This window comes from Melanerpes formicivorus, unplaced genomic scaffold, assembly GCF_026170545.1.
Source record: "Melanerpes formicivorus ecotype bairdi unplaced genomic scaffold, bMelFor1.0.p_v2 SCAF_3, whole genome shotgun sequence".
Lineage (NCBI taxonomy): Eukaryota > Metazoa > Chordata > Aves > Piciformes > Picidae > Melanerpes > Melanerpes formicivorus.
The window spans coordinates 13,179,073-13,206,074 of NW_027142355.1; the positions used below are offsets into that span (position 1 = coordinate 13,179,073).

At 36.2% G+C, this 27,002-nt stretch overlaps 1 protein-coding gene across 4 annotated transcripts in view; it reads left to right on the plus strand.

The window, feature by feature from the left end:
- COG5 (component of oligomeric golgi complex 5) overlaps positions 1 to 27,002 on the plus strand; it is a 181,775-nt gene that overhangs the window by 66,387 nt on the left and 88,386 nt on the right. For all 4 annotated transcript variants that reach the window (XM_068166880.1, XM_068166898.1, XM_068166887.1 and 1 more), the window contains exon 7: positions 6,556 to 6,686. In XM_068166880.1, coding sequence (XP_068022981.1) covers positions 6,556 to 6,686 — 131 coding nt within the window. The remainder of the gene's footprint in view (positions 1 to 6,555; positions 6,687 to 27,002) is intronic.

Consider the following 27,002-nt stretch of genomic DNA (forward strand, 5'->3'; position numbering starts at 1 on the left):
TGGCTCCAGCAGGACAATTTTGCCTTGTTTAATGTTGTTTAAACGGCTGAAAGTCGAAACCTTATGTATTGTGCATACAAGTAGCAGATTTTTAAGATGGTCAAAACTGATAAATAAAGATCAGTTTTCATAAGAACTTAATGGCACTTTAGTGGCAGAAAGATACTTCATTGTCAGTTATTTGAGTGAGGAAATGTTTGCAGGAATCTTGTAGGAAAAGGAAGGAAAGATAATAGGCATTTTGTATGTATCTGGTATTTTAATACAATAACATTTTCTTCTTTAATAATGACTTCATAGGTTCTGCAAAAGAAACAAAATCATTTTCTGAAGAATATCTGAAATATAGCATATGGTATATGGCACATAATATAGAGCAATGACATTCTTATTTTGAACATTTTACAAGGTAGCATAATTATGCCTTTTTTATAGGATTTTTTTTTTTCCTGAAGAGCTTATGTTGTATAAGATGGCTGTTAAGATACTGCTTCATAGTAACTGTGGCCGAATCTCTTTCACTTGATTTAAAGGCTTAATATAAGTCTTGCTTCAGCAGGTACTTCAGTGCCTGATGCTGAGTGTGGGCCAGTCATTCTTTTCAGCCTATGCGAACAATTAGTCTGATTAAAACAGAACATGGAGAAAAATTCTTTTTTAGAGTCACCACCTTCAAGTTTGAAGACATGCAGCTGTGCCTGCTCTTGCCATTCCCCACCAGTTCTATGTATCAATTACATGGAAAATTTCAGTGCCTCCAAGAAGTAGACTATTGCTGTTTAAGTTAGGACGTTCACCGATTCCACTTAGAGAATAAAGATGTAGTATAAAAAGTTATGTTGTTTTCACTGAGGCATGAGCTTTGGGTTTCTGCCTAGTCATTGGGATCTCAGGCTCTGTTTAAAACTGGTTTCAGTTTTGTGTTACCTGTATTGGTAAAAACAAACAAATGGATGTATTCAGGACCAGCAGTGTCATGACTTGTTGGTTCAGATAGCGGTGAAGGAAATAGGATCTTGTTTGTTCTTCTCAGTAGGTAATGCTGTAACTACAGTTTCCCTTAGTACCATGAAAGTCTCCATGCTTGATTAGATTTGTGGCCCATTTGAAAAAGTAAATTACTTTGAGGTACTTTGGAAGCAAATGGAAAAATATTCAGGTGGATCCTCAGCAGTTCTAACAAATCAATCCACTCTTGATTGACCAAAGTGTGAATGTTTTCTAACCCCTTTTAAGAATTAAATTGATTGTCATTACTGAACTTTTCTCCTTTGTATGAAGGATTTGATGTTTTTTTCAATGTCTGTCCAGTCTCTTCTTATTTTTTGTAACAGAAATAAGTATTGCAAATGTCAGTTTAGATTCAGTTTCATGAAGGTCTTCTACCAATGCACCTGTGAGTTTCCACAAGTGGAAGAACTAACTCAAGAGGAAAAACTCTGAGTGCTAAAACCTGGAAGCTTAGCTGGAGTGAAAGAATATGAAAGCAGGTTCAAGGTAGCCTGTGATCAAATCAGCTTTAAGTGATAGTAATGTTGCAGTTTTGCTCCGTTGTGATATTCTTTGTGTATTTATTAGAAATATGCTATTTTTAATGGACAATTTGAGCCAATCAGTTTGTTCAATCAGTTTGTTCAGATGCTTAAGTTGTAGAGAAACTTTCAGTACCAGTGCTGTGCCCTATGCACTATGATGTTTGCACAATAGCAGTCATCTACAGTATTTCTTAATAAATCATGTTTTGGTAGCCTCTTATTTTCTGCATACCTAAATACCTGCAGAACTCTTAGGTATCATTTGGGCCTTCCAAAACTAATTTTTCTTCATTGTGGAGAAAGAATACCCTTAGAGTACAATTATCACCCATATTTTCTGCAACTAAGACTGCAGAAGCAAAATAAGGCCATGCAAAAGAAATAATAAAACCATGCAAAATCATGCAAAAGAAATAAGCCCCAAAGCATAATCAAACAGGAAAGTAAATTACATAGTTTTATGAGTCTGTGATTTTATTTAGAATTTCAGAAATTATATAATTTCCTTTAATCATTGCCCCCCAATCTTACATGAAACACCTCTTAATATGTCATTGGATTCTTGCCAGTTATGCATTATTAGGAGGGTAATGCTGATCTTGGATGTTTACTCCGAGGGAATCCACTGTAACTTTTCTAATTTCTTTTTTTCTCACTCTATTAACATCACTGAGGTTACTTCTCAGAGCACAGAAAGATTTCTCTTTTGGCTCAAGTAGCCTCTTGAGTGACACAGTCTTATCATATTGGTTTATTACTGGCTGTCCTGGTTTCCTTCTTGTTAATGCACCTGAATGATTCTCTGGTTTCAAGCAAAAGCTCAAAATCAAATCAGTCTAAATAAAGAGCATAATACCATTTTTGTGGTGCTCATAGAGATGCTAGCTTCATAGTTATCTTTTTTTCCAAAACAGTTTAATACTTAAAGTTTTAATTAAGATTTTTTTTCCTATCTTTATTATGTATCATCACTGAGGAACCTTTGAGGTAAAAAAGTATTGAATCATATAATGGAAAAATTCTGTGTTGTTGAGGTAATTAATTGAAGAAAATCTAACGGTGTTACTCAGAGTATAATTTTCCTATGTCATGTACTATACACATATCAGATTTATCACTATAAAACATTTTTAAACAGCATCTCGGCCAGTAGATTAGAAAAGCCATTCACATTTAGTAAATCAAGAAAATTTTGAATTATAATGACAAAAATATTATTTTCTTTAAGAACTACAAAGTTCTAACACTTCCCTAGGCAGAGGTAGATTATAAATACTACTGATCCCTAGGCTTCAATCTATTCTTTCTTGACATAGAATATTTTTGATGAAGAAGATGATTCAGTAGACAAGTCTGTGGTTTAAATCCTTAAAAAGTCACTTCCAGCTGTGCTTTCCAAGCTTAATTAAGGTTGAAAGGGAAGGAATAGAATAGAATAGAATAGAATAGAATAGAATAGAATAGAATAGAATAGAATAGAATAGAATAGAATAGAATAAACCCAATTGGAAAATGCCAACATCCTATGCATAAGTTAAGGATTTCCCTTTTTTTTTATGAAGCAGAATTGTCAGAGGGATGAGAAGTAGAGGAATGGCTAGAGGACACTAGCTGCCTCCTCCAGTTTCTTCTCTGGGTGCTCTTAGCAAAAGTAACAGGAGCAGCAGGCTGCATGCCATACTGTTGTGGGTACAGTACCTGTTGTGGCTGCATCCAGCCCTGGCATGTGGTGTTACAAAATATTTAGGTCCTAATTTTTTGAAAGCACAGGTCTTCTGAAAGTTAACAAAATGTTATATATATGCAGACCCCAGAGTATGTGCTAACAGGGAGATGAGCCCCCCTATCTGCTTAATTCCTAAGCACCTTAAAGACAATGTCATCCTCACCTCTGATCATGACCTTAGTGTTATTGGCTGACTGTACAGCAAGAAAGAAAATAATGATTTCACAAGTGCCTGAAGCACAAATGCCTGGAGCTGCTCTCTAGGTTAATAACCTGTAGTTTTTGTTGTATTTTTTGTGACATGGTTTCTTTACTAACTAAAACTGGCTGGTTGGAAGGTGTGAATTTCTTTGCAGTATTTTATACAAATGAGATCTTAAATGCGCTGTGGTTTTGGCTGTTATCTGGATGCCCTTGTGTCAAAAACGCCCTTCTGCTTGGTTTCATCATGCTGGCTACAATGGCAGCATCACTATAAAATACACAAGTGTAGAGATTTCTAATATTATGTTGTCCACTTAGGTGATAAAAACTATCAAAAGGTTCATATCCTGCTTGTGTTGCTGCTTCTTCTTTCACATAGGAATGTCAGAAAAGCACATAGATCTACTGTACTTATGAAAACTGCTTTTCTTTTGAAAATGTTACAGGGATTCCCTACAGGTTAGGAGCAACTAAGAGCATCCATAGCAGCTACTGAACTAGCCACTGTACTTATAAAAAGACCCTCCATTTTGAAGACAGGATTGCAGGAAATTTGGAACAAAGCTACAGATTTTGGCAGTTTAGCAGGAGGTGGCTGCCAGTCTGAGGCACAGATGGAGGTATTTGGAGAAGCCAAAGCTGCATGGTCTTTCAATTCCTTTCTTAAAACCATCAGGAGGATTAAAATTGTAGCACTTGAAATGGCTTAATTTAGATTTTTGAGATAAAATACAGCAGGGAGAAGCAGTCTCTCTTTTAGTTCTCTTCTGCAGAGTTTTCTATGTATTTGGGAGATCAGAACCCTATTTAAATTTTGTTTAAGCTGCCTGGGGTTGCAGAATATGTTTTTATGACATAGTGAACTCCACAGCTGGTCTTGCATTTGTGGACTGTGTAAGTCTTTGGTGATACCTGCACCTTTTTAATCTCATGCTGTCAAGAAACTTCTTCAGAGTTTACTATGGCAATAGGCTTAATCTGCGCAGCTGAGAGGAAGGAATTAGAAAGCTACTCATCGCATTCAAGGCTCTTGCTCATTGAAGTTAGTAACTGAAGTTAGCAGAAGTTTAATATTTGTTTTAATATGTCCATATGCAAGAACACCTGTAAGTATGCAGCTTAGTCACAGCAAAAAGTTGTGGGAAAGTAATGGGTAAGTGTGGCTGCTGTAGCACCTAGCAAAAGCAGCTTTGACAGCATGTTTGCATATAGGGCTTTATTAGCAGTCTTGTGTGGCGTAATGTGAGTTGTCCTGCTGCCCAGCTATCCTTTCTCTGATCCATTTTATGCAAGTGCATAGAGACAAAAGTGTTCACAAGTCTGTTCTTAGTAGACTAAATCCTTCATGCCAGGCTAAACTTTGTGCAGTATTTCTCTAAACCCTTTGTTTCACTTTCTTATGCACTGTTTTTTCTGTGCAGGTTTGGGGATGATCTTTTCTGCATATCTGTGAAGTGACTCACTTGGAATTTTGTGTTGGGTTATGAACATGTGATTGCTAAAATTAATCTGAGGTTTAGATTAGTTTATTGTGAATAAACAAAAACTATGGCTACTAAAGTGAAAGGCTATTTGGCAAAGATCTAAAAGTTCAGTTATCTTGGTTGGAATTTAAGTCTATGCCTTAAACTTACTGTAATGGCATAAAAGGAAGATAACTTTATTAGAAATCAGAGTGGCCCGGTTATAAATGGAAATAGTGGAACATTTTGCTATGAAAGAAGTGTTTGGCACTGGTTTAATGTCTTTTCCATTACTTTGTTAAGTTTTATCAGTTCTTCCACGGAATCACAGAATGGCAGGGGCTGGAAGAGACTTCTGAAGATCATCTAGTCCAACCCTTCCTGCTACAGCAGGATCACACAGGGGAAAAAAAAAACAGTGAATGATCTGGTTGATGGAGCAAAATACTGAAAAATGTGTATATGAGAGTAGTTCTGTGTTATCTTGGAGATAAGCAGTAGTATGTAGGTCTAGGCTGTGATTTAAATCTAGAAAGATAAAAGGACAAAAACCCACATGTTGTTTGACTTTGAAGGTTCCTCAAGTTCACTGTGTACCTTCCTAAGATGCTTTTAGATTTCTCTGTGGATCTAATCTAAGGTACCCACACATGTTCAGAAGTGTTTGTTTTTCTCAATTTAATCATCTGATTACAACCTAATTTGTATCATTTTAAGTGGAGAGGTGTGTCTCTTCTTGGAGGAACCTAAAGCATGAGGTCATATTTTCTGTATTACAGAAACATGAATTTCAAAGCGGTGGTCATAGTCAGTTTGATTTGCAAAAACATGCAATAGTTATTGCTGTAACTGCATAATATTTGAATTATTTGAGTTCTAGTGCAATCTATGCCGCAGGCCTTCATTAGCCGGAAGGAAGTTGAATAGACAGTCCCTGCATCCCAAATGAGTGTTACTCAGAAGTCAAAGACACCTTGGAAAGGATGTCCATCCGCCTGCTTTTTTCAAAGATTAGTTAGGTTAGGTCTGGAGTGCAAGATCTGTAGATGCCCTACTGATGGTAGTTTCCACGACGGTAATAAATTTTGTGAGGTTTCTGTGATTAAAACCAAACCAAAACAAGTTTTATTGCTATTCTTTTGTGTTTGATTTCAATATTTAGAAACACAATTTAAATATATGCAGTATAGCTTAAATCTATTAATACGTAATACATCTGGAATTTCAGATCTTAAAGCAAATTATGCTTTTTCAGACGTCTGGTTAGAGACGTTCAATTAATCTGGTTAATCCTTTAGGACAAGGAGGTGACTTCTTGCCCCTTCTTGCCCTGCAACTGAGAATCTGGAGTTTCTAGAACCCTTGCTGTGCAACTCTTCAGCAGTGTCTGGGTCTAGAGAAGTGCAGTGAAGTAAATAAATTGTATTCAACATCCAGGTGTTCTTGAGTAATAAAATTCTGATTTTCAGATTTCATGGTGTACTACATTACTTTGATGTACTCTAGTGTCAGGTGCTGTATGCAAAATAGTCTCTTAGAACTAACTCTAAGCTCTAAATTTGTTAGCATGTTTAAAATGTTTCATTGCCCTGTGTCATGCTTGTCAATGTTTTGTTGCTTTTTATAGATTACCTTTCTCAAGGGACAGATCTCTCTGGAATAGAAGTAATTGAAAACGACCTGCTTTTTATTGCAAGAGCTCGGCTTGAGGTGGAAAATCAGGCTAAAAGGTTGCTTGAGCAAGGTGTGGAAACTCAGGTAAAATACGCTTTCTTCTATACTTTCAAAAGTACTCTGAGCTTGATTTCCTTTGTTTTGTGTAGGACTTTCTAATAAAAATTAAACATGAAAAATAATATTTGAGAAATTTTTACACATGAAATTGACAAAACTGACTTGCAAACATTGTACAAGAAACTCTTTTGTCTATACTTTTTAGTATTCTTAAAAAAAATAAATTAAATCCCCATTACTACAGTAAGAGGAGAAATCTAGTAAAAGTTCCTACCAGTTTGGGGTTTTAAACTAGAGAATAAAGGATTGGAACACTGGATTTTTACACTGGTTTTGCTAATGTTAAGTTACTGAAGGTTGATGTGAAAGTAGAGCTTATACAGAATGGAAAATCTCTTCATTAAATTTGCTTGATTAGATAATTGAGGATTAAAATTATCAATATGTCTCAGACTTTTACTTAGACCTCTCATTTAAAGTAATTTTCTGTAGTAAGAAGTCACAATTGTGGTAAATAACTTTGGCTATTTACTCATAGTAAAATGGTAAAAAAGAACACTCCATGTTTACTTTACTTCAAATGTTGAAACTCCTGGCTATTTGAGCATGTTGCCGAGCTGTGATTGAGCTTGTTGCAAATTGCAAAGCATATGCAATGTTAAAGATTAAATGAAAATAGGCCCTAAGATAAAGCAAGTGGATGTTTGTTTTAAATGTGGCAAAAGTCTTCATCAGTGTGTATTCCTTCTAGTTTTTCATGTCAGATTTGACCTTCTCTGATAATTTTCTCTTCAAATTAAGTATTAAAATGAAGCTGACAAAGAAACCCTGGGGAAATCAATCCCACTCCACTTGAAAAATAGAGATTTATTAGGTGTTCCAGGCAGTGTCCAGGTAATCAAGAGATTATTTAAGTATATGCCTGTTGTGTTTTAGCCAGGGGCCGTTTCCAGCAAATGGAAGATTGTTTGGAAGAGCATTTTTAGTGCTTAGTCTTAGTCATATCAGAAGTGGGGATGTTTACATGAGGAGGTGTTGGTATGCTTCACAGGTTTGTTGTTCGATATGATTCGTAGATTTAATGTTGGAAAAATAGCGTGCTTTAGAAAATACACATGCAAGCATTGCCCAAGAAATTTAGAATTTGAAACAGGACGAGCATATAGCATATCTTTGATATTTATTATTTTAGCTGTGTGTTTTATTGAGAAGCTTATTGACCTTTATATCTTCCAAGCTGTGTGATTTCTCATAAGCCAACATGGGATCTTCATCTTTTCTTCTCTTTTTTTACACAGAATTCCTGAGGTGGTCTGTCTGTCTTTTTGCTAGTATCCATTCTGGTAGACAAGTCTGTACTTTTGATAATAGTGCATCTCTCTTTGTCCAGGTGATTCTTCAGTTGTTTGATACTCGTATATGCAATTGTAATTTTAGTTTTAGTTTTAACTTTCATTTTGATCTACTGTGTAAATAATACACAAGATCAGATGCTTGCTTAACAGGCTGAATTTTCATCTAGTGCTTTCCAGCAATGCCTTAAGAAGAAAGTTAGCCTTATGTCTCCATTTTAGACTATTTCAGTGTCCACCTGAAGGAGAAGCAGGGACAGGAAATACCTCAAAAATTAAACTAGAGGTATCGCTGCCTATGCACCAGTCATTAGAATTTGGTTACCATCTTTAGAATTCAGTTTTCAGAGATGCTGTTACATATTACTCTGACAAACACAGCAGCGCTAAAGACTTTAGTGCTTTCAGCATTTTAATAGATCTCCTTTGTTTGGGTAAAAACCCTACTTTTGTTCTTTTGATTTTTTATTTAATGATGTGTAAGTCATGTGCTAAGGAGCACATTCTCCCAAATAGCCTCACCAGCTATGAAAGCACATGAAAGCAGATACTTACCTCTAAGTGATACTGTCTTTTTCTCTGCATTGTAATTGATGTTTTGTGTATTTCTGGAAGAAATTAAATCACTCTTTCCCTCTTCTTTTCTAAGTGTGGCATTAACCGTTTACTGCTTCAGAAGTGAAGGCTTCCACTCATGTTCGTGGTAGTATCTTTAAAGATGCAATCTGGGTGTAAACTAGAAGTGACTTAACAGGCTTTTGTAGAGCTGGCAATCAAGCTTGGCTTCCTAATCCTTAGAGAAAGAGCAAGCCTGGTTTTGCTCCTATTGACAAAAGGAATACAAATGGTAGCCACTGGATCAAAGCAGGGCTACCAGTGTCTAAGCTCCTTGCTGGTTTTCATTCACATTCTAACCAGCTTAATGACAGTTAAAATAGTAAGCAAGAGAGGCTGCTTTAAGAGAGATAGCTCAAGAACTTTAATAAACTCACCATTCTATGAGAAGAGACAGCAATGTTTTCTGCTTTACAAACAAAATAAAAGTTCCCTAAGATAGATGCTTATGTAGTATATCTTGTACAGTTACAGGCCTTCTTTGTTATTCCCAAAGGCTTTGAGGAGAAAATACATATGTAATTGCCCATTTTTCTGGACATGTTCATAAAGAACTTGCATAATTTATTTAATTTCAGAGTCCTCTAGGTTGAGTGTTGATGTAGTACTGCTTGAAGTGTTACAAGAGGATTGGTGAAATTAATCTTAAATCCTTCATAGGGCAATGTTTAATGTCAAGGATTTTTTTGCAAATGCACTTGGAAATGTTTGAGATATTCACATTAAGAATGGCTGATACTGGGCTTAATTTTTCACTTTTTTGATGAAACTTGGAAAAATACAATAATGTTATATTCTTGAGTTAGTCATTATTACTGCCAAAGGCACGGATGACTTTTGCAGCACTGCTGCCGGGGCAAGGTCCTGTGGTCTTGAATTTCTTTTCAGTCTTGCATACTTTAGCAGGACTACCTGTTTCCCTGAAACTTCTCTTTTTCTAAATTAGTTTATTATATTTTATCCCCTTCCTAATTTTTACTAGCTTAGTGTCATCTTTGGATTTGGATGATTTATAGTAAAATGGACTGTGCAAGCATATGAATATATTGTCCAAAGTTGTTTGCTCTGTGGAGAAGTACAAAGAGAGAACAAAGGAGAGTGTCACTTTGTGTGCTCTATGGTTGTGTGGTGGGCCTCTTAACATTTATCTTTTGTTCCTTAGCTTTGTATGTGATATGTTGCCCACATTGATGTACTGTGCTAACCAAAAGAAAAATATACAACTTGCAGATGTTTTTGCCTGCCTTTTGCTGATTTTAGATATTAGCTATCATATTTTGTCATGTCTTTAATATAAGCCCTTGTATACTTCAGAATGTGAATGGAATTAATTGCTGTTATATAGTTCATAACTACACATGTACGCATAATTGCAAAATTATAATAGCAAGTAAAGTAGAAAAAACAAAGAACTCCTCCAGTTTAACACACAACCAGTCATAATTTTATCAATTTATCCAATTTTATCCATAATTTTAACTTCATATTATAAGTTCTTGAAAAAACAGAGTTGAAATGCTAACCAGAGTATAAATTTTTCTTTAAGGCAGAGTAATCATTACTTTTTTGTTATTCTGATATTTATTTCTACTGTGAAAGCTAGAAGTTGGAATTTAACCTCATCACTGTCCAAACTTTAACTAATACAGTACACTTGAGGCAGTAGATGTTGCATTTCCGTGTTACCCCACAGTCTTGATTCCCTAGAGAAGATCCTGATGGAAACTAGATCGAGGCATCTATTTCATAATAAAGTGATTGACTACAATATGATATAGACATTTTTGATTATTCAGTTTGAAGTCAGTTACTTGTATTTAGAGTGAGGACACTGAAGTATTATTTGTAAAGAGGAAAATCTGAACCTCCTTGCTGCTTTTGGCATAGGCTGAGGGTGGTAGCTATAGTTAACTTTACATCATCCAGTTTTGCTTTCTTAAGACAGAAGATGAGATCCAAAGCTTTTTATTTACATTCACATTAGACACCCATTTGACTGCTTTTTGTAATTCTGATGTAGACAGAGAAGACTTTCAACATGTTGCATCTCTCATACTGGCTTTCATTGTACAAAATCGCATTGACATTTGAGTCTGTTTAACTAAAATCCTACTACCTTACACTGTTTCCACTTTTTCTTTTTCAGTAGTTCTGTTCACTTGCAGAGAGTTTCACTTTATTTGTTTATTCAATTTTATATGTGTATTCATAGTCATATGTGTATTTTATCTGTGTATTCTTAACTTTATATGTGTACTCAATTTTTTGTCTTTGGTATTACAGTTATTTTTTTTTGTGATCTTGTTAACTTGCTAAATCAGATTCCTTCGTCTAGCCATCTGGTGCATGGCACTACTGAAGGAGTTTTCAATAAATCTAAATTATCTCTTCCTTGAACTATTTTGTTAAGATGTGGTATAGCAATGTATGGCTCATTTAACAACCAAAAATATCCTCCAAGTATGTATCATTTGTATCCTGTATCTGAATGGTAAACCTTATGGGGATTAACCAAAACTTATGAAATTTTCTGGTCTATTCTGATCTAAAACCAGTTCATTTTATTGTAAAGTATGATGTAATGCAACTGAGTTGTTAACTATGCTTCAGTAATTCAAAATCACCAAGCTAAATACTAAGCATGAATTTATACCTCTGAACTATGGATTAAAATAAACCACAGATTTCTCTGCAATGTAATCGGCTGATACTGATATAACCTAGAATATCCTTTCAGTTTCCATAGGAACAGATGATAGAATGTTTTGAATCTTGGAATAGCTATAAAATGGAAGTCTGGCTTCAATATAGTTCACTTTCATTTTGCAGCTTGCAACCTCAGCATGTAAGGGCTAAACATGGACATAAGAAATGAAAGATGGAATACTGGTATAACACATATTAAAATGGTTTTAGTAATGACAACAAAACATTGGGAATCTTAAGTGCCTGTTGCCTGAGGCATGGTGAATGCAGGTAGAAATGATAGTGTATAACTGTTCAGTACTTGAGCGCTTTTAATTTGTTGTAATTCCAGCATTTAAGTTACTTTATGTTTCAAACATTTCCTATGTGAAAGTTGGGATGGGACTGAAAGCAAAAAAGGAAAAGAAGAGCAAAGCAGCAAAACAAAGAAGTAGTGTCAGTTTTACTTGTGATACTTTTCAGTGCAACAGGATTTTGATCTTTGAATGGATCTACACTGTGCCAGCTCAAGTAGTAACTTTTCAAATATCTGTATTCCAAGATTATTTTCAGCTACCATTAATATAGAAGACTCTGGAGAGCTGCAATTATTGGAGAAAAAGAAAAATTAATAGCAATATTTTGAAAATAGAAGGATTTTTACATAAAAGTAATATCTAGGGCTTTTCTGCACCGTATTAGAATATAGTTTACTGTTGTAAATGTGCAGAGGGCCCTGTGTCACATGTTACTTTCTGCACTGATCGTTTTTTACTAATGGTTATGGTTTACACTTTGTGACATCTTTTAGATAATTCCTTGCAAACTGTGTAGTGCTGGTTTAGACAGGTATTAGCAAACCTCATTCTTCTTCATTCTTAGGAAGAATTAAACAGGAAAGTGCTTAACAAAGTATTTTAGTTTGAAAGTTTCTGTGTTTATCAGTGAACCAACACTGATCTCTTTTAACAGGCCTTGTTTCATGAAAATGTTTTTCTTTCCTCCTATGGAAATATTTTTTTTCCTAAATACATTTTGGAGGCCTCTTTTTATTTTTTCCCTCACAGTCTACACTTAGGCCATATCTGGGGCTAAGTGACAACAGTTTTTCTATCACCCAATGACCCCTTCCCAGCAGGAATGGGATTGGGAAGAGTCACCCATGGGCTAAAATGTAAACAGATATAATGAAGCATCCCAAATCGTATTAATAGTAATGCCAACATTATGAAGTATACAAAGTTTACTCAGCCCAGTAAGTACACAGTGTTTGCAATTAATAGGAAGGCAGTATTTGTTTGCAGAATGGTAAGTAAACCTGTCCAGCTATGGGGATGAGCAGGAGCTGGAGGTCCTCCTGTCCTTCAGCAAACCTCCCCCTTTATAATGAGGTACTGTCATGGATTGAGTTGAATATGCTGCTGTTAATTCATACCATGCTGCAGTCATACCAGCTTCAAAAATTAAAGTGCTGGCTGGAGCAAAATATTGTGGAGCTTGAAGTTCAGATAGAATATGGGAGGCTTCCTGTTCTGGTTGCAGCTTCTGGGTTATAGGTTCTTAGGCATTGTTCTTTTCCGCTGGGATGGCGGCAGGACAAGGAGGGATGAGGGAGTAGTTTTCTGGCTTGGGCTTTTGGCTTTTGGCTTGCTTCCCTCTGCTTGCTGCTGCTTTGCCCTGTGCTTTTTCTGCAAATAGGCTAAGGTAATTATGCATTTTATACTATGTTTATCTGATTTTGCTCAGTAAATCTATTTTTATCTCGCTTTTTTTGGTCTCAATCCTGAGTTTTCATGTGTTACTTTTCCTCTCACTTCTGTGTTGGGAAAATAGGTAGGTTAACCCGCTGGTTCGGTTTGGCCCATTTTGTTGTGATTTAAACCACTACAGGTTTATGGTCTGGGATGCATCTGTGGTATTATTTATGTAAGATTGTTTGAGCAGTTACGCTATGGCTGGTTTGTAATTTCTGTTGGGTAAACGTATTGGAACTGTGGGAGAAAGGAAAATGTAGCAAAGATGTAGTAGCAAAGATGGCAGTGATGGTATTTTATTTAACCTAGCCAAAATTATTTTATGCCAAAATATACCCTTTATATTCTGTTTGCTGAACCATGCAGAAGCATGTACTACTGCCTGTTAGTCTTAAGCAACCTAAGCATGGAAGTCTGCGCTCAGACTGCAAGCTAGATGGACAGTGATACTTTTCTTTCTGCTGTCTTTGTAAAGCATACATGTAACATGAGTTACTGGGTGCTGGTACATATTCCCTCTCCAGAGCTCAGGTGGTGCTTATTTTTGGGCAACTCTTTCCTTCCAGGAGTGGAGAAGAAGGGAAGCTGGAAGCTGAGCTGCACTCAGTTTTTCCCTCTCCCTCCTCCAGCGCTGTGTGTAAACAAAGATAAATGTATACGCATTTGGGGAGGAATGTGTGCTGGAGTAGGAGTTACCAGCAAGGAGAATAGGAAGGTTCTACATGTTCTCCTCTGCTGCAGGTTTTACTCTTCCCTGAAGACTTCTGAAATCCTATTGATTTCTTATCCAAAAATATTTAGTTGTCTTGCAGTACATGATTGGTGTTGTGGGAGATTTGGCTCTTACTGCTTAATGGTGCTACACTTGCAGTTACTGGGGTGTAAGCAACAACATTTTTGAGGAAAGCCTAAATCTCCATGTTGTTGGTTATGTTAGATAAAGAATTTTCCTGAATTCAGCTCTAGGTCAGTATTCTAGTATTATTACTGTTACTATTATATTACTACTATTACTGTTATTATTACTGCACATTGAAAACAATGTTCCTGCAGCACACGTGTATCATCCAACAGAAACTTTTACCTTCAGCGTTTTGTTGGGGTTTTTTCTGCCTAGGGAGATGTTAATGCATGAGGCCTTTTTCATTCTGCCTTTCTTTGTACTTGGCTCTTGTTTTATCCCCTTTTAAAATGATAAATAGGAATGAATACAAGCAGCCTTGCTACATACTGTTTCAGTTGTTACATTGCTACAAGCCATTCTTCTGTACACTTGGAAAATTCACTCCCCTTATTTCAGCATCAGCACTTCCACCACATCTTAGAATTAAATTTAACCTACTTCATGATCAAGGATATTTTACTCTTTAATACCAAGTGGCATTCTTTCTGGACACCCTCTGGTAGTTTTCTCACATATAGCACAGTGGGAAAGCATCTTTGTGTTTTGTATTGAGTTTATGTTGCTTCAGTGAAGGTTATAAAGGAATCATAAAATGAATAAATTCATAGACTTCCACAGTGAGCTAAGAAACCTTCCTTGTGCTCATGTAGTCTGACCTGAGTAGTGCTGGACACATTCATTAGATGGTGAGCTGTAAGGTGTGAAGCATAATAACTTCTATGAGCTACCAGTTACAGGGGCTTTGGTAACTAGTTAACTTTGAACTTCAAAAGAACCTGCATAGACATGTAAATAAAGTAGTCTTTGCTCTGAGCTGCTAGACACAGCAAAGCTGCTGCAAAAATAAATAATCGCTGAAATAATACTCTGGACTGTGAACTTGATCTCACAAATAAAATTTTTAAATGCAGATTTGTTTATAAACAGGTTTATGTTTATAATTTATGTACTCTATTCAGCTTAGAAGTCTTTAAATTTTTATAGAATATCTGTGGGGTATTTTCTTCAGAGAAAAGTTTTTGCGGGGCTTTTACTGGTGTTTGGTAATATATTTTTTTCTAATTCTAAAGCAAGTAATAAGCACTCTAAAAAATGTTAGATGTTGACTTTAATTAAAAATTAGATCTTAGATTCATTCTTTAGTCTACAAGTGAAACTTTTTTACCTGAACTGGAATTATGTCATACATTGTACCTTGATAGCTGTGTATGGAGGAAGGAATTTAGTTCTACACCTTGATAAAAAACTGTGCCTACATATAATTTCTCTTTCACACTTAACTCGCCCTGGAAAAACTATTTCCATTGCATCTGTATGTATTTTTTTATGGACAACTGATAAATTTCCTTTTTTCTTCCTTGAAAATTATTCTTGGAAATATGGTGTGGCCCAGGTAAAAGTAATAAGGTTCTAAAACACTGTCGTGCTTTTCCACACATACTACTGCTAATCGTTTTAAATTCTAGAAGGGTGCTTGCGTCTTTGTTTTCTGTAACACGGTGTGGCCTTATTTATATTTCATGGTACTTAAGTTCACAGTTTGTGTCATTCAAACAAAGGAAAATACTAAGGGGATAACTGCTGAATTTTAATAATGGATGAGGAATGGAATGTTAATTGAAGTAGTTTTCCTAAAGCCATTTTAGTTAAGGATCTCTGTCAACACTCCCTTTGAATCTTTTATGCATACATAAGTTTTTTACTTTGTCTCTGAATATTCAAGGGAGATCTGGCAAAGCTAATTTCTGTTTCAGTTTAGAGCTCAGAATCCATTTTACATTTTCCTTCCATCTTGTAGGCCTCTGTTTTAAAGTTACTGTATTTTTGACAAAGCAGGAGTCCATAAATACTCAAACTAAACTTATAAACTACTTGAAGCAGTGGCCATTTATATGACTGCTCTGCAAATTCTGGGAAAGATCAACTAATTTTATTTGTCAGAATTTTTAGTGTTAATTTCTAGCTCTATGTCTGTGGTTTGGGTTTTTTTAATTGAGAGGAGGCTAAATTAAATTTAAGGTTCTAATTATTATCTAAATTTTTTCCATTAGATCAAGTTGTTCACTGATGTCAACTAGCATATCTCTTTTGTAGTCAAAAACTACCGTGCATGTTCAGAGAAGTGGAGACTGACAGAGAATTTATGAAAACCTGGCATGGTGTGTGGTGGGGCTAAGAATTTTATTTTAACTCTGAATTTATTGAATTTTGTCACTGGGGATCATTATTGTTTTTATTTTGAAAGAATTTTCACACAAACTGTAGTGTAAGCATGTATATATTTTTGCATAGCGTTCAGTTACACAGCAGCATCACATGTGAAACTTATCATAGTATCATTCAGGGTTGGAAGGGACCACAAGGATCATCTAGTTCCAACCCCGCTGCCATGGGCAGGGACACTCCACACTAGATCAGGCTGGACAGAGCCTCATCCAGCCTGGTCTTAAACACCTCCAGGGATGGGGCCTCGACCACCTCCCTGGACAACCCATTCCAGGGTTTCACCACTCTCATGGTGAAGAATTTCCTCCTCACATCTAGCCTGAATCTCCCCACCTCCAGCTTCATTCCATTCCCCCTAGTCCTATCACTACCTGAGATCCCGAGAAGTCCTTCCCCAGCCTTCCTGTAGGCCCCCCTCAGATACTTAGACTGGATACTTAGAGAAACTTAGACTGGAGCATTAGGCATATTGTAGCAGTCAGGCAGCAGTGTTGAGAGGTAGCCTTTCTCAGTCCCTCTGAGGTAATACTACGGACTAGTGGTACAGGCACTGTGTTAATATTTTTAATTAAAGACTGAGATTTTATTTTGTTTTTTTAAAGATATGCCCCTAAACGAGAAAAACTTCATGTTGATTGTGTCTTTGCTTAGTGAATTCTAAACCTGTCTGCTTGTAGAAGTGTGATGATGGTCTGTTGTCATATGCGACTTCAAGTGATCTTGTCATCTCCTTTGTCACGTTCAGATCTATAAGTGAGAATATTGAATAGTACCAGAGTTAGAACAGACAATGAGAAATGCAGGTATTTGTCATACCTTTTCAGTTTTGAACTGAATCATGGAACTACTCTTTGAGTAGGCTTATGCCACTTTATTCTTATGGATATCATATGGCACTTCAATATAGACTGTGTTTTCTTGGCTTACTTAAGAGAAAGTAACTTAAAATAGTGTTAGCCTTGCTTCAAATCAGAACATAACTCTCATTCACAGGTGAGTTTCTCTGCCACAGAAATAAATTACTTTGGTTTGGCATGAGTTGTTTCTGACAGAGCCATCTTGGCTATTATTTAGCACCGTATTAAAAATTCCTTGTGCTTATCAAAAGGTAATTTAGCTGTGCAGTCAAATGTAAATAAGTTATTACTTTGTAGCAATAAGATGATATAATATTACAGTGCTGTTTCATGGTCTGGTTTTGAGGAACAGAAATATAATGTATGAGATGCTAATTTCAGAATACCTCCAATGTTAATGACTTCATTATATGAGAGCTTTAAACTCCTTAATGTCTTGTTTGGATTTCAACTCAAGTTTTTGGGAATATGCTCAAGTAGCTTGGTAATTAAGGTACCTTCTGGACATAATTAGTGGAACATACTGTAATTAATAAACTTGAGATCACTAAATGTAAAATATGTTCTTATAGAACTACAACTTAGGTAATGAAAATATTTACAACCTATATCATTCATGGAGAACAATAGTACTCCTTAATGTATTTTGCAGTGAATCAGTGAGCTCCTTCAGTCTCCGCTGCTAAAAGTTATTTTAAGATCAGAATTAATGCTTACATATATGCAGCTTCTGTAAATGGGATGGAATAAAGAAAACTAATTTTCATTTACAATGAATCTGAAGTATGGTGGGTTACACATCAGCTGTAAATGTATAGCAGAATTGTTTATGGAGAGCCTGGATCACCTGCTTGCTAGCAAGCATTTTATTATTCCCCTTGTAGTCTTCTGTAGGTAGCTGGACACAGCTGACAACACTTTCTGACCAGCTCTCAAACTGGCTGTGGAAATGTGTGTGTTCTGAAAGATCTTTACCTTACCTTGTGGGAGGTAGCCATGACTCATTATATATCTTCTCTAGTTTTATGTTCTGTAAGTCACCTTGTTGAAGGCTGGGTAATGGATTGGGTAGGCAGTTGCTATGTGACATGGTGATTTGCACCCTGAATTTTTCAAGCCACATTTACTTATTTTTCTGCTTTTTCTGCCTTAATTGCACATGTCAGAACTTGTGAATGGATCTTTGTCTATAGTCCTTACAAAAAGGGAAACGGGCAGCTTGAATTCTATTCCTTCCTTTTATTTTCCCCAGAGAATTTTGAATCTTTGACTCAGCACCAAAATTTGTTGAGTTCATGACAGCAAAATTTATCTCTACTTATAGCTGTGTGTAATGTGATGGTTTAATTCACCCACATCAAACAGCAAACAGCACAGAAATCCTCCTTGGGCAGGGGGACACTGCCCCCGTTTCCCCTCAAACTCTCCTTCCCTTTTCCCTCTGATTAATTATAAGAAAAGAGGAGAGATGTTAGGGAAATGTCAATTAGTTCAAAAACGTTGTTAGAAAGCTAGTAATGCTTATCTCAAGGTTGTTAGATGATAAGAGGTCTCTCTGTCCAGGAACAGCCAGCATGCAAGCAGAAAGATGGAATGAGAAAAGAATGGAAGATTGTAAAACTACATCCCATTCATCTACCAATGAAATTCATTTAGAATTCTCTCTCTTGTTTTCCTTTTTACACCCAACTATTCACCTAGAGAATTTGCAGCTATCTTTCTTAAAGGTACAGCCTGAAACTGTCACACTGTGACTGTTGAACTGTTTGGAAAACTAATTTCCTGCTATTGAAACTTTGTATTTTTAGAGAGTATGTCTATCCCTACATAATTTGTGCATATATCATGGAGAAACATGCTAGAAATAACGAAGGATTAAGTTTTTTATCACTTATTAAAGGTATGATAAACAACACCACATTTCTAAAGGTTGTCATAAGCACAAAGCTAAAACAAAATCAAAGATTAATCATCCTGCCAGTTGAGGGAACTACTTAAAAACATTAAATATGTTGGTGAGAAGCTTCTCTTCTCTCCCTCTCCCTCTCCCTCTCCCTCTCCCTCTCCCTCTCCCTCTCCCTCTCCCTCTCCCTCTCCCTCTCCCTCTCCCTCTCCCTCTCCCTCTCCCTCTCCCTCTCCCTCTCCCTCTCCCTCTCCCTCTCCCTCTCCCTCTCCCTCTCCCTCTCCCTCTCCCTCTCCCTCTCCCTCTCCCTCTCCCTCTCCCTCTCCCTCTCCCTCTCCCTCTCCCTCATCTCTCTCCCTCTCCCTCATCTCTCTCCCTCTCCCTCATCTCTCTCCCTCTCCCTCTCCCTCATCTCTCTCCCTCTCCCTCATCTCTCTCCCTTTCCCTCTCCCTTTCCCTCTCCCTTTCCCTCTCCCCTCTTCTCCTTTTCTCTTGTTGAAGAACATGTTGGGGAGAATGCATATACTTTAAAAAAAATTGTGTGATTCATGTAATTATGTAAATTTGTAATATGACCAAATGCACAGTACTCTAAACTCTGCTCACTCTGTAATAGGGTTTAGAATAATTTCCAAAGGAACACAAGATTTTAAAAAGCTGTTACAAGAATAAAAATTGAAAATATTTGGATTATTTAGTTTTTAAGACAAATAAGTTAGGCAAATAAAATATGTGTAAGCATGTAAAACAGTGTCTGGTACAGAAAAGACAAAGTGGAATCCTTTGGACTTTCTTTCTAGACAGGTCATACAATAGTTATTCAACAGAGTGTTTCAGAGTAGTAGACAACTTCTATGACATTTTTCTTACCGAAGTCACAACAGTAAGTAAATGGATTTGTTAAATATTAATATTCATACCTATGATAATGCTAATACAGAACATCTCTGAAACAGTGACATTTAAAATGTAGATTTTAATAATTTTAATGTGTCATTTGTGGACAGTAATTTCCTTTACAATCTGAAAAATCTCCTAAGAGGTCTCTGCTTCTCAGAAGAGGTACAGAACATTGTTCCATTTAGTTTTCACATTGATACACACTCAAAATAATGTAAAATCACTGGAGTGTTGTAGAGGCTTGACACTTTCATGTCATGAGGAGCTTTAGTTAATTATTTATGCAGTTAGCTTTAAAGCTAAAGCACATTTGGTCATAATATATATTTGCTATTGCTCTGCTTTCTCAGTTATATTAGACAACTCTAAAAATGTAAAAAGAGAATAACAAAAATTGTGTTACCATTATGTTGTAATAAACTTTAGAATAAAAGTTGTTAACCAATAGTAACTTCTTTACTCATGAAGACATTAGATTACACGCAGGGATTTGGGAACAAGGACATGTGTCTTGAAAATAGCAAAGTGCTGAAAAATCCAAGTGATATTACTGTGATAAGGTGTTCACATGGATGTATTCTTGTATATTCTGCAATGCACTTTTTTTTCAAGGATATCTTCAATAGCATTTCAGTGCTTATTACCTGTTTCACAGGCATTGATGGCCTTTACAACTTGCAGACAACTTGGTATATTGAAGGAAAATAGTGGATTTAGTGGATTTTTATCAGAGGGTAAATTACTTTTGCTTTACTAACTTCCTACACAATATATTAAGTAAGATAACAGTACATTAATAGTGGTGTTTATTTTAAAAACAAAACTGTTTGTGATGCTTTAATGTGCCCATTATGCCAAGACCTAACTGGCATACATTACCAAAAAGTCAGTGAAAGGTGACTTTTGGTTATTGCTTAAGTGCACAGAGATTACACCTTGTCTGGGTACCGCAGTAGTTCTCTAATATTCTTCAAGGGTATGAATTTAATAGCAGATACCCAGTACTTAAGTCAGATTTATAAATAACTTTCATAATGGGACCAGATAAACAGAGAAATTTTGAATTCTTAGATTATTTTTGGCCAAATTTGTACTCATGAAAAATAAGCATTAAAAGGCGCTTTAACTTATGCATGTGTATACAACTCATCCTCAGTTGCTGACTGCTGCAAATTAGCCTCAGCTGTGTGCTTGGTTATGACATAAGTAATGTCACACTGTTTATCCAAATGACTTTGTGACAGGAAACAGCTATTATTAGCCTGAACGTTTCTCTTTTAGGGATCCTTGGAACTTGATTCTGTCTATTTTAGTTTATGTTGATACAAGTTCCTGGAAAGGTTGTGCCCTGTCTTAAGAAAATCTGTTGTGTCTCTCTCCCTTTTTTTTTTTTTAATTTGAAAAATCAGGCAAACCACATCTGAACATAATGCTCTCTCTCTTGCAGATGACCCCAGCCTTTATTTCTCTCCCAAGAAAGTTACAGAAAGTCCCTGATCTAGAGTTTTGGTAAAGGAAATATCATATTGGGTGCCAGAACAGTTCCACAAAGTTCAGAGATGTTGTGATGAATTATGAGAAAATCTGTGTAGGGCCAGCCTAGGGTTCAGTTGTCTTGAAGCCATGAATTTTTATTTGGAGCTGCGAAGTGAGGAATTTCTGCAAGATTTAAGAGTCTGTATGCTAAACATAACTGTTTGATGATTGGCTTTGTTACAGTACACTATCTGACACTGAATGAAGTGTAGGAAAATAGGTATTCCTTTTGGCTATAGCCATGTAAGAGAATGGATCTGACAGAACAAATGGAAGTTACAAGCTCTTTTGGATGCGGTCCACCTGGTTTTTGTACCTTCTTGAACCCTGTTAAAAGCAATGTGAAGACTTAAAATGTATTGTAGAAACGATGCTGAGCACTGAAAATGCATTTTCCTTAATGAAAAACATGCTATGTTGTGGGGTATAAATCCACACTTAAATTATGTTTCCTTGGAGAGTCTTCTTATTGTCTACTGATGAAAGTACTTGACTGATGCTTGAGCCAAACAAGACCCTTTAGAACAATTACAGCTCTATCTTTTATCGTGATTGTAAGGTGAGAGATAATACCATATATAGGATAGTTTACCATACTACATCAAGAATATACTGATGATTGGTAATGGTTGCATAGGACTGTGTAACACTTAGGTCTGGAGGAATGGGCAGTGTATTTTAGGATTTATTCTTACTGTCAAATCATCCCTTGATACCTTAGTAGGTAAGAGAATATTATATTGTCCTTGAGATTTTTTTTATGCAGATGGACATAAGCATGTTCCCTTATATAATGTTTCAACAGGCACAGTTCAAATGATCAATAAAAAGCCATAAGCTGGGATAAAAAGCCATCAATAAAAAGCCATAAGTAGCCAGGAAGGGGTTGGTCTCTTCTCCCAGGCAACCGGCACCAGAACAAGAGGACACAGTCTCAAGCTGCACAAGGGGAAGTTTAGGCTCGAGGTGAGGAGAAAGTTCTTCACCAAGAGAGTAATTCGTCATTGGAATGTGCTGCCCAGGGAGGTGGTGGAGTCACCATCATTGGAGGTGTTCAAGAGGGGATTGGACGTGGCACTTGGTGCCATGGTCTAGTCATGAGGTCTGTGGTGACAGGTTGGACTCCATGATCCTCAAGGTCTCTTCCAACCTTAGTGATACTGTGATACTGTGATACTGTGATGTGCTCTGTCAGCAAACAAGGAGAGTGAATAAGGATTTATCACTCCCTAGGTCAGGGAGCAAGTCATTAAGAAGGATACTTTTGGGGTTTTTTGGCTGGCATCAGATCGCAGGAATCCTTGCCGTAGTTTGTCCTAAGTTTGCTAAAAAAGGGGGAGAAATTGTAGTCTGTCATTCTAGGATGGTACATTTTTTGAGTACGGTGCAGATTTTTTGTTTTGATGGCAGTCACAGGGATTAACTCAAAGGCCAACTATTTGCTGATAAATCAATCCCTCTCCATGGAAAAGGCTCATAAACAAGGATTTAATTCAGAAAAGAAAATAAGCCTAAATTACTATAATCAGTGAGTTTTTGTTCAGATCAGTGATAAATGAGCTGGTACTCTTTATATAAATACCAATGTGTGTTATTTATGTAAATATACTATAAATATAATACATTTGCACATTAATATTACATTTATATGCATATATATTCATATATATAAATACAAATTTAAATTCCAATGTCAGGTAGAATACTAAAGATCAGAGGGGTAAAGAGCAAAAACCCCAACATGTCTAAACTGATAACGGTCTGTTAGGAATGAACAAACATCAGTTTATTGCAGATAACGGAGCTATTGCTTCTGCAGTTGTCCTGAGTATGAGGGGTATCATAGTTTTTTTTCTCCAGGCCTAGTCAGTAGCTAGAAAGCCTGTAGGAGAGATACTCATTTGTAAATCAAAACCTGGATCTAGAATTTATGAAGAGGGTCAGAAGTTATCTGGGATGGCTAGGAAGCTGTGGATAATTACAGATGATAGCATGATTGCAGTGTGTTACTGACTTCTGTAAGACAGAAGTTAGAGGGATGCAGTGTTTATGTAACTAAGAGCTCATCTGCTTCTTACAACTTGAAAGGTTAAACCCAGTGTAATTTTCTTTGGATTAAAGCTACGTTTGTATTTCTGCATAGAATGAGATGTTACAAGGCGACATTCTGTGGGGGTGGTAAAAAGCTGACATGTTTCTGCAGTTGATTTATTTTATATGGCTGTAGAGCAGTCCTTCCTGTCTTGACCCTCCGTTTTGGTGTTAAGTAGTTGTTGTCTCCTGCTTTTCAGTAAACCTCTTGCATTTAAAATATATTCAGAACTTGTCTCTGTCTGATACTAGACCAACTGATGCTGGAGGCAGAACTCCTAATCAAAAGCTCTTTATTTCTTGTAATTGTTATAAGTTTGTCAATATCCATGTATTTCCACCCCTAAAACACCCAAAGAGCTAACTGTGCAAAAGTACTGTTCAGTGCAAACATTTTAAGTGGCTGTCATTAAAGATGCTTTTAAATTGACTGTTCCAAGTTGGTTCAGCCAGTGCTGATTTGTGTGTAAAGCTTCCCCTTCTAGAATTCTGCCAAAAATAATAGTGTGAAACAATTTGAAAATACTCTGCATACTATATGCTTATTATTGGCTAAATCCAACTTTAGAGAAATACTCTTAAGTCATCTTTGAGATTGTTTCTTCCTGACCAAAACTGCTTGATTTGCACTTATCTTCCAGTCATCAGAACTAATAAAAACAGTAGATCTGCTTATTATATGACAGTGAAATAGATCCAGGTCAGAAGAGACCATTAAATCACTTTATCTGACCTCTGCAACTGACTTTCTGTCAGCTAGAGCATTTTATCCTCAAGAAATGTGTCATGATTATGGCTACAATCCAAATATCTGTATGTCAGAACTGGCAGGCTGAGATATGCAAGCAGTTTGGAGGAAGAGTAAGGTAAAATCCTACAAAGATGACTTACTGATCTTTGAGAAATATTTCTGTCAAGAAAATAGTTTGTCAGCCTTTAGATCATTCTCTGTGAGTTGAAGAGGAAAAAATACCTGATCCTTTTCCCTTGGCATCTGATGTTTTGTGAGAATCTGTGAAGCCAATTGTGTGTTGGAGAATAATACCATTTCTTATCTACTGTAGGCAGGGTATCCTAACTTTGGGATACGATTTAATTACCACAGACCTGCATATGGGATGAGGATGTAGAAAGCAAAGCACACATGAAGGCTAAAAAGATGCACTAAAAATATATTACTGTTTCTTAGGTTCCACTGCTGTTGTACACTTTCTCAGGAAACATGTTTTTTAGATGGCCTTCAGAAGTATTTCATAATGCATTCTCTTTAGAATCTGTTACCTTTTGAAGAAATATTCCTTGGTAAGTAAAGAAAGACTGAAGAGTTTAGAAAATAACTCTGTTCTCATTTACCTTTAGTTTTCTTACGAATAATTAAGAAGTTATTTTATCTGGTTAGTTGGCTATTAGTAAAAATAAACTAAAGGAGAGAAAAGGCAAGGAAGATGTCAAAAACAGCTGAAGGTTACAGTGAATGGTTGTGGTAGGCGTTTCAGGGGAAAAAAGGCCAGGTTTGATTTCTAAGGATTAAAGCACATATCTTTTATTTAACTTTGTGGTAAGGACTTATGTTATTTGTTTTAATATAGCCTCACAACAAGCAGCAACATGTCATCAGAATTAGTTAATAAATTACATTTATTTCTTCTTTGTTATGCCCTTTTAGTATCAAGCCAAGGAGAGCTGGGCTCTCTTATTACTCTCACTCATTCTGTGGCTCATCTTTTTCATTTGGGCTTTAGGGATGCTGCTGTTTGCCTCCTCCTTCCCAGCTGTTCACTAGAAGATTCAGGACTGAAGCCAATTCATTTACTTTCCAGTTTTATTACCAAAAATGGCAAAATTTTGCTAATGTTGTCATTTTCCCACTTCAATAATAGATAATAAAGTTGCACGTGGGAATTTTTGCATATCTTCAGTTTTTTGAGTGTGGGTGGAATACTATTTCAGGCTCTACTCTGAAATGATGAAACATGAAAGACTGTATTATGTTAGGGTTTTCTCCCCCCCATGATAATCAATATTTTTAGCTTATTTCTGATTAATCTGAATCTGAGATAAGCTGTCAGAGACAGAGAAAAACAATGTATACGCTCTGGCCTTCCTTTTTCTAAACAATTTGGGAAGACAAAGTGTTTCAGACACTCACTGTGTAAAGAAGAGGGGCAACCCCCTCCAAACTTCCGGTAAATGTATGGTTTTTGGTTTGCATTTTGCAGAGGAGGAATTTTCTCAATATCAGCTGTAATTTAGTTTGATAAAAACTAGTTTGTGTCTGCAGAGGACGAATTTGACTGAATTTAAGTTTAATTCTATTTAATCTTTCTTTTCCTGCCAGCAGTAATGGAAGCTCATTGTAGTATAGACATGCTTACTGTCCATTGAGGATGTACTCCTAAAAAATGCAATATTAGTGTTTTGGCAGATAGCAAAGCAATTTATGTAACAGGATGCAGATGCTCATGGGCTCTTCAGGTACATGATGACCTGTGTTCTGAAGGATGGACATGCAATGGCAGGGTTTTGAGAATTGTCAGCTGATGGAGCTACTGACTAAATGGCTTACTTTTCTGACCAGGCTCTCACTCTGAAAAAACTCAGCTGCTTCCTACATAATATCAATTGCCCAATTTTCATTTATTACTCTGGGCATTCTTGGCATTCTTCTACATTTTCACTGTGCAAATCATCTTCCTCAGAGTAACTGAGATCAGTTAAAGCAGTCAGAGATGAAAAAACCTGAAAACTGGATGTCATTACATGATTAGCAGCAATATGGGGTATTAGGTGATGGAGTATTTCTTTATCATGTGACTAAGCAGTCATGTTACTGGGGAATGTCAGCAATTAGATGTTAGGATAATAATGAGTTAATGCAGCACGCTTAATTTTGGAACACATCTTAGAGGGTAACAAATCTTTCAAATACATCTCTTAGCTTTCCTAGTCATGTTGCTGTGTTAATATTTTATGTTTTGAAATCAAATGCCTTTTTGAGATAACAAATAAATCTTTTGGCCTCCTAAACATATTGTAATTTTCCTTCTAACAGATCTGTTAAAATTCATTATATACTATTTAAAAAAGGTAATGCATCAAAGAAATGTGTAATACAAGAAAAAGTGTAGGGTACCAACTGATAATTCAAAGACTTAACCTTTGTTTCTATAACTTTTAAGTTATGACATCTAATCTTTAAAAGGAAAATTTTGGAGGCTATCAAAGAAAGAATTGGATGTTGGAAGAGGATATGTAACTTACTCTCTTCTGGAAAAGGGAAATACTTATCCAATTATTTCATGAGGCAACCAGGTGAACATGGTCTCTTCCACAGAATAGGCCACCTAGTTATTTAGTTTAAAGATTTTAAGCAGCCAATATATTTCTGACATAATGTAGTGGCAATCATCCTTTAATCTGTGAGCAGAACAGGACACCAGCTTCTGAGAACTCAGTGCATACCAGGCTGTGTGGTGGTGGTGGTATCTGCCTTCCTGTGACTAGTGTTTTTCATGAT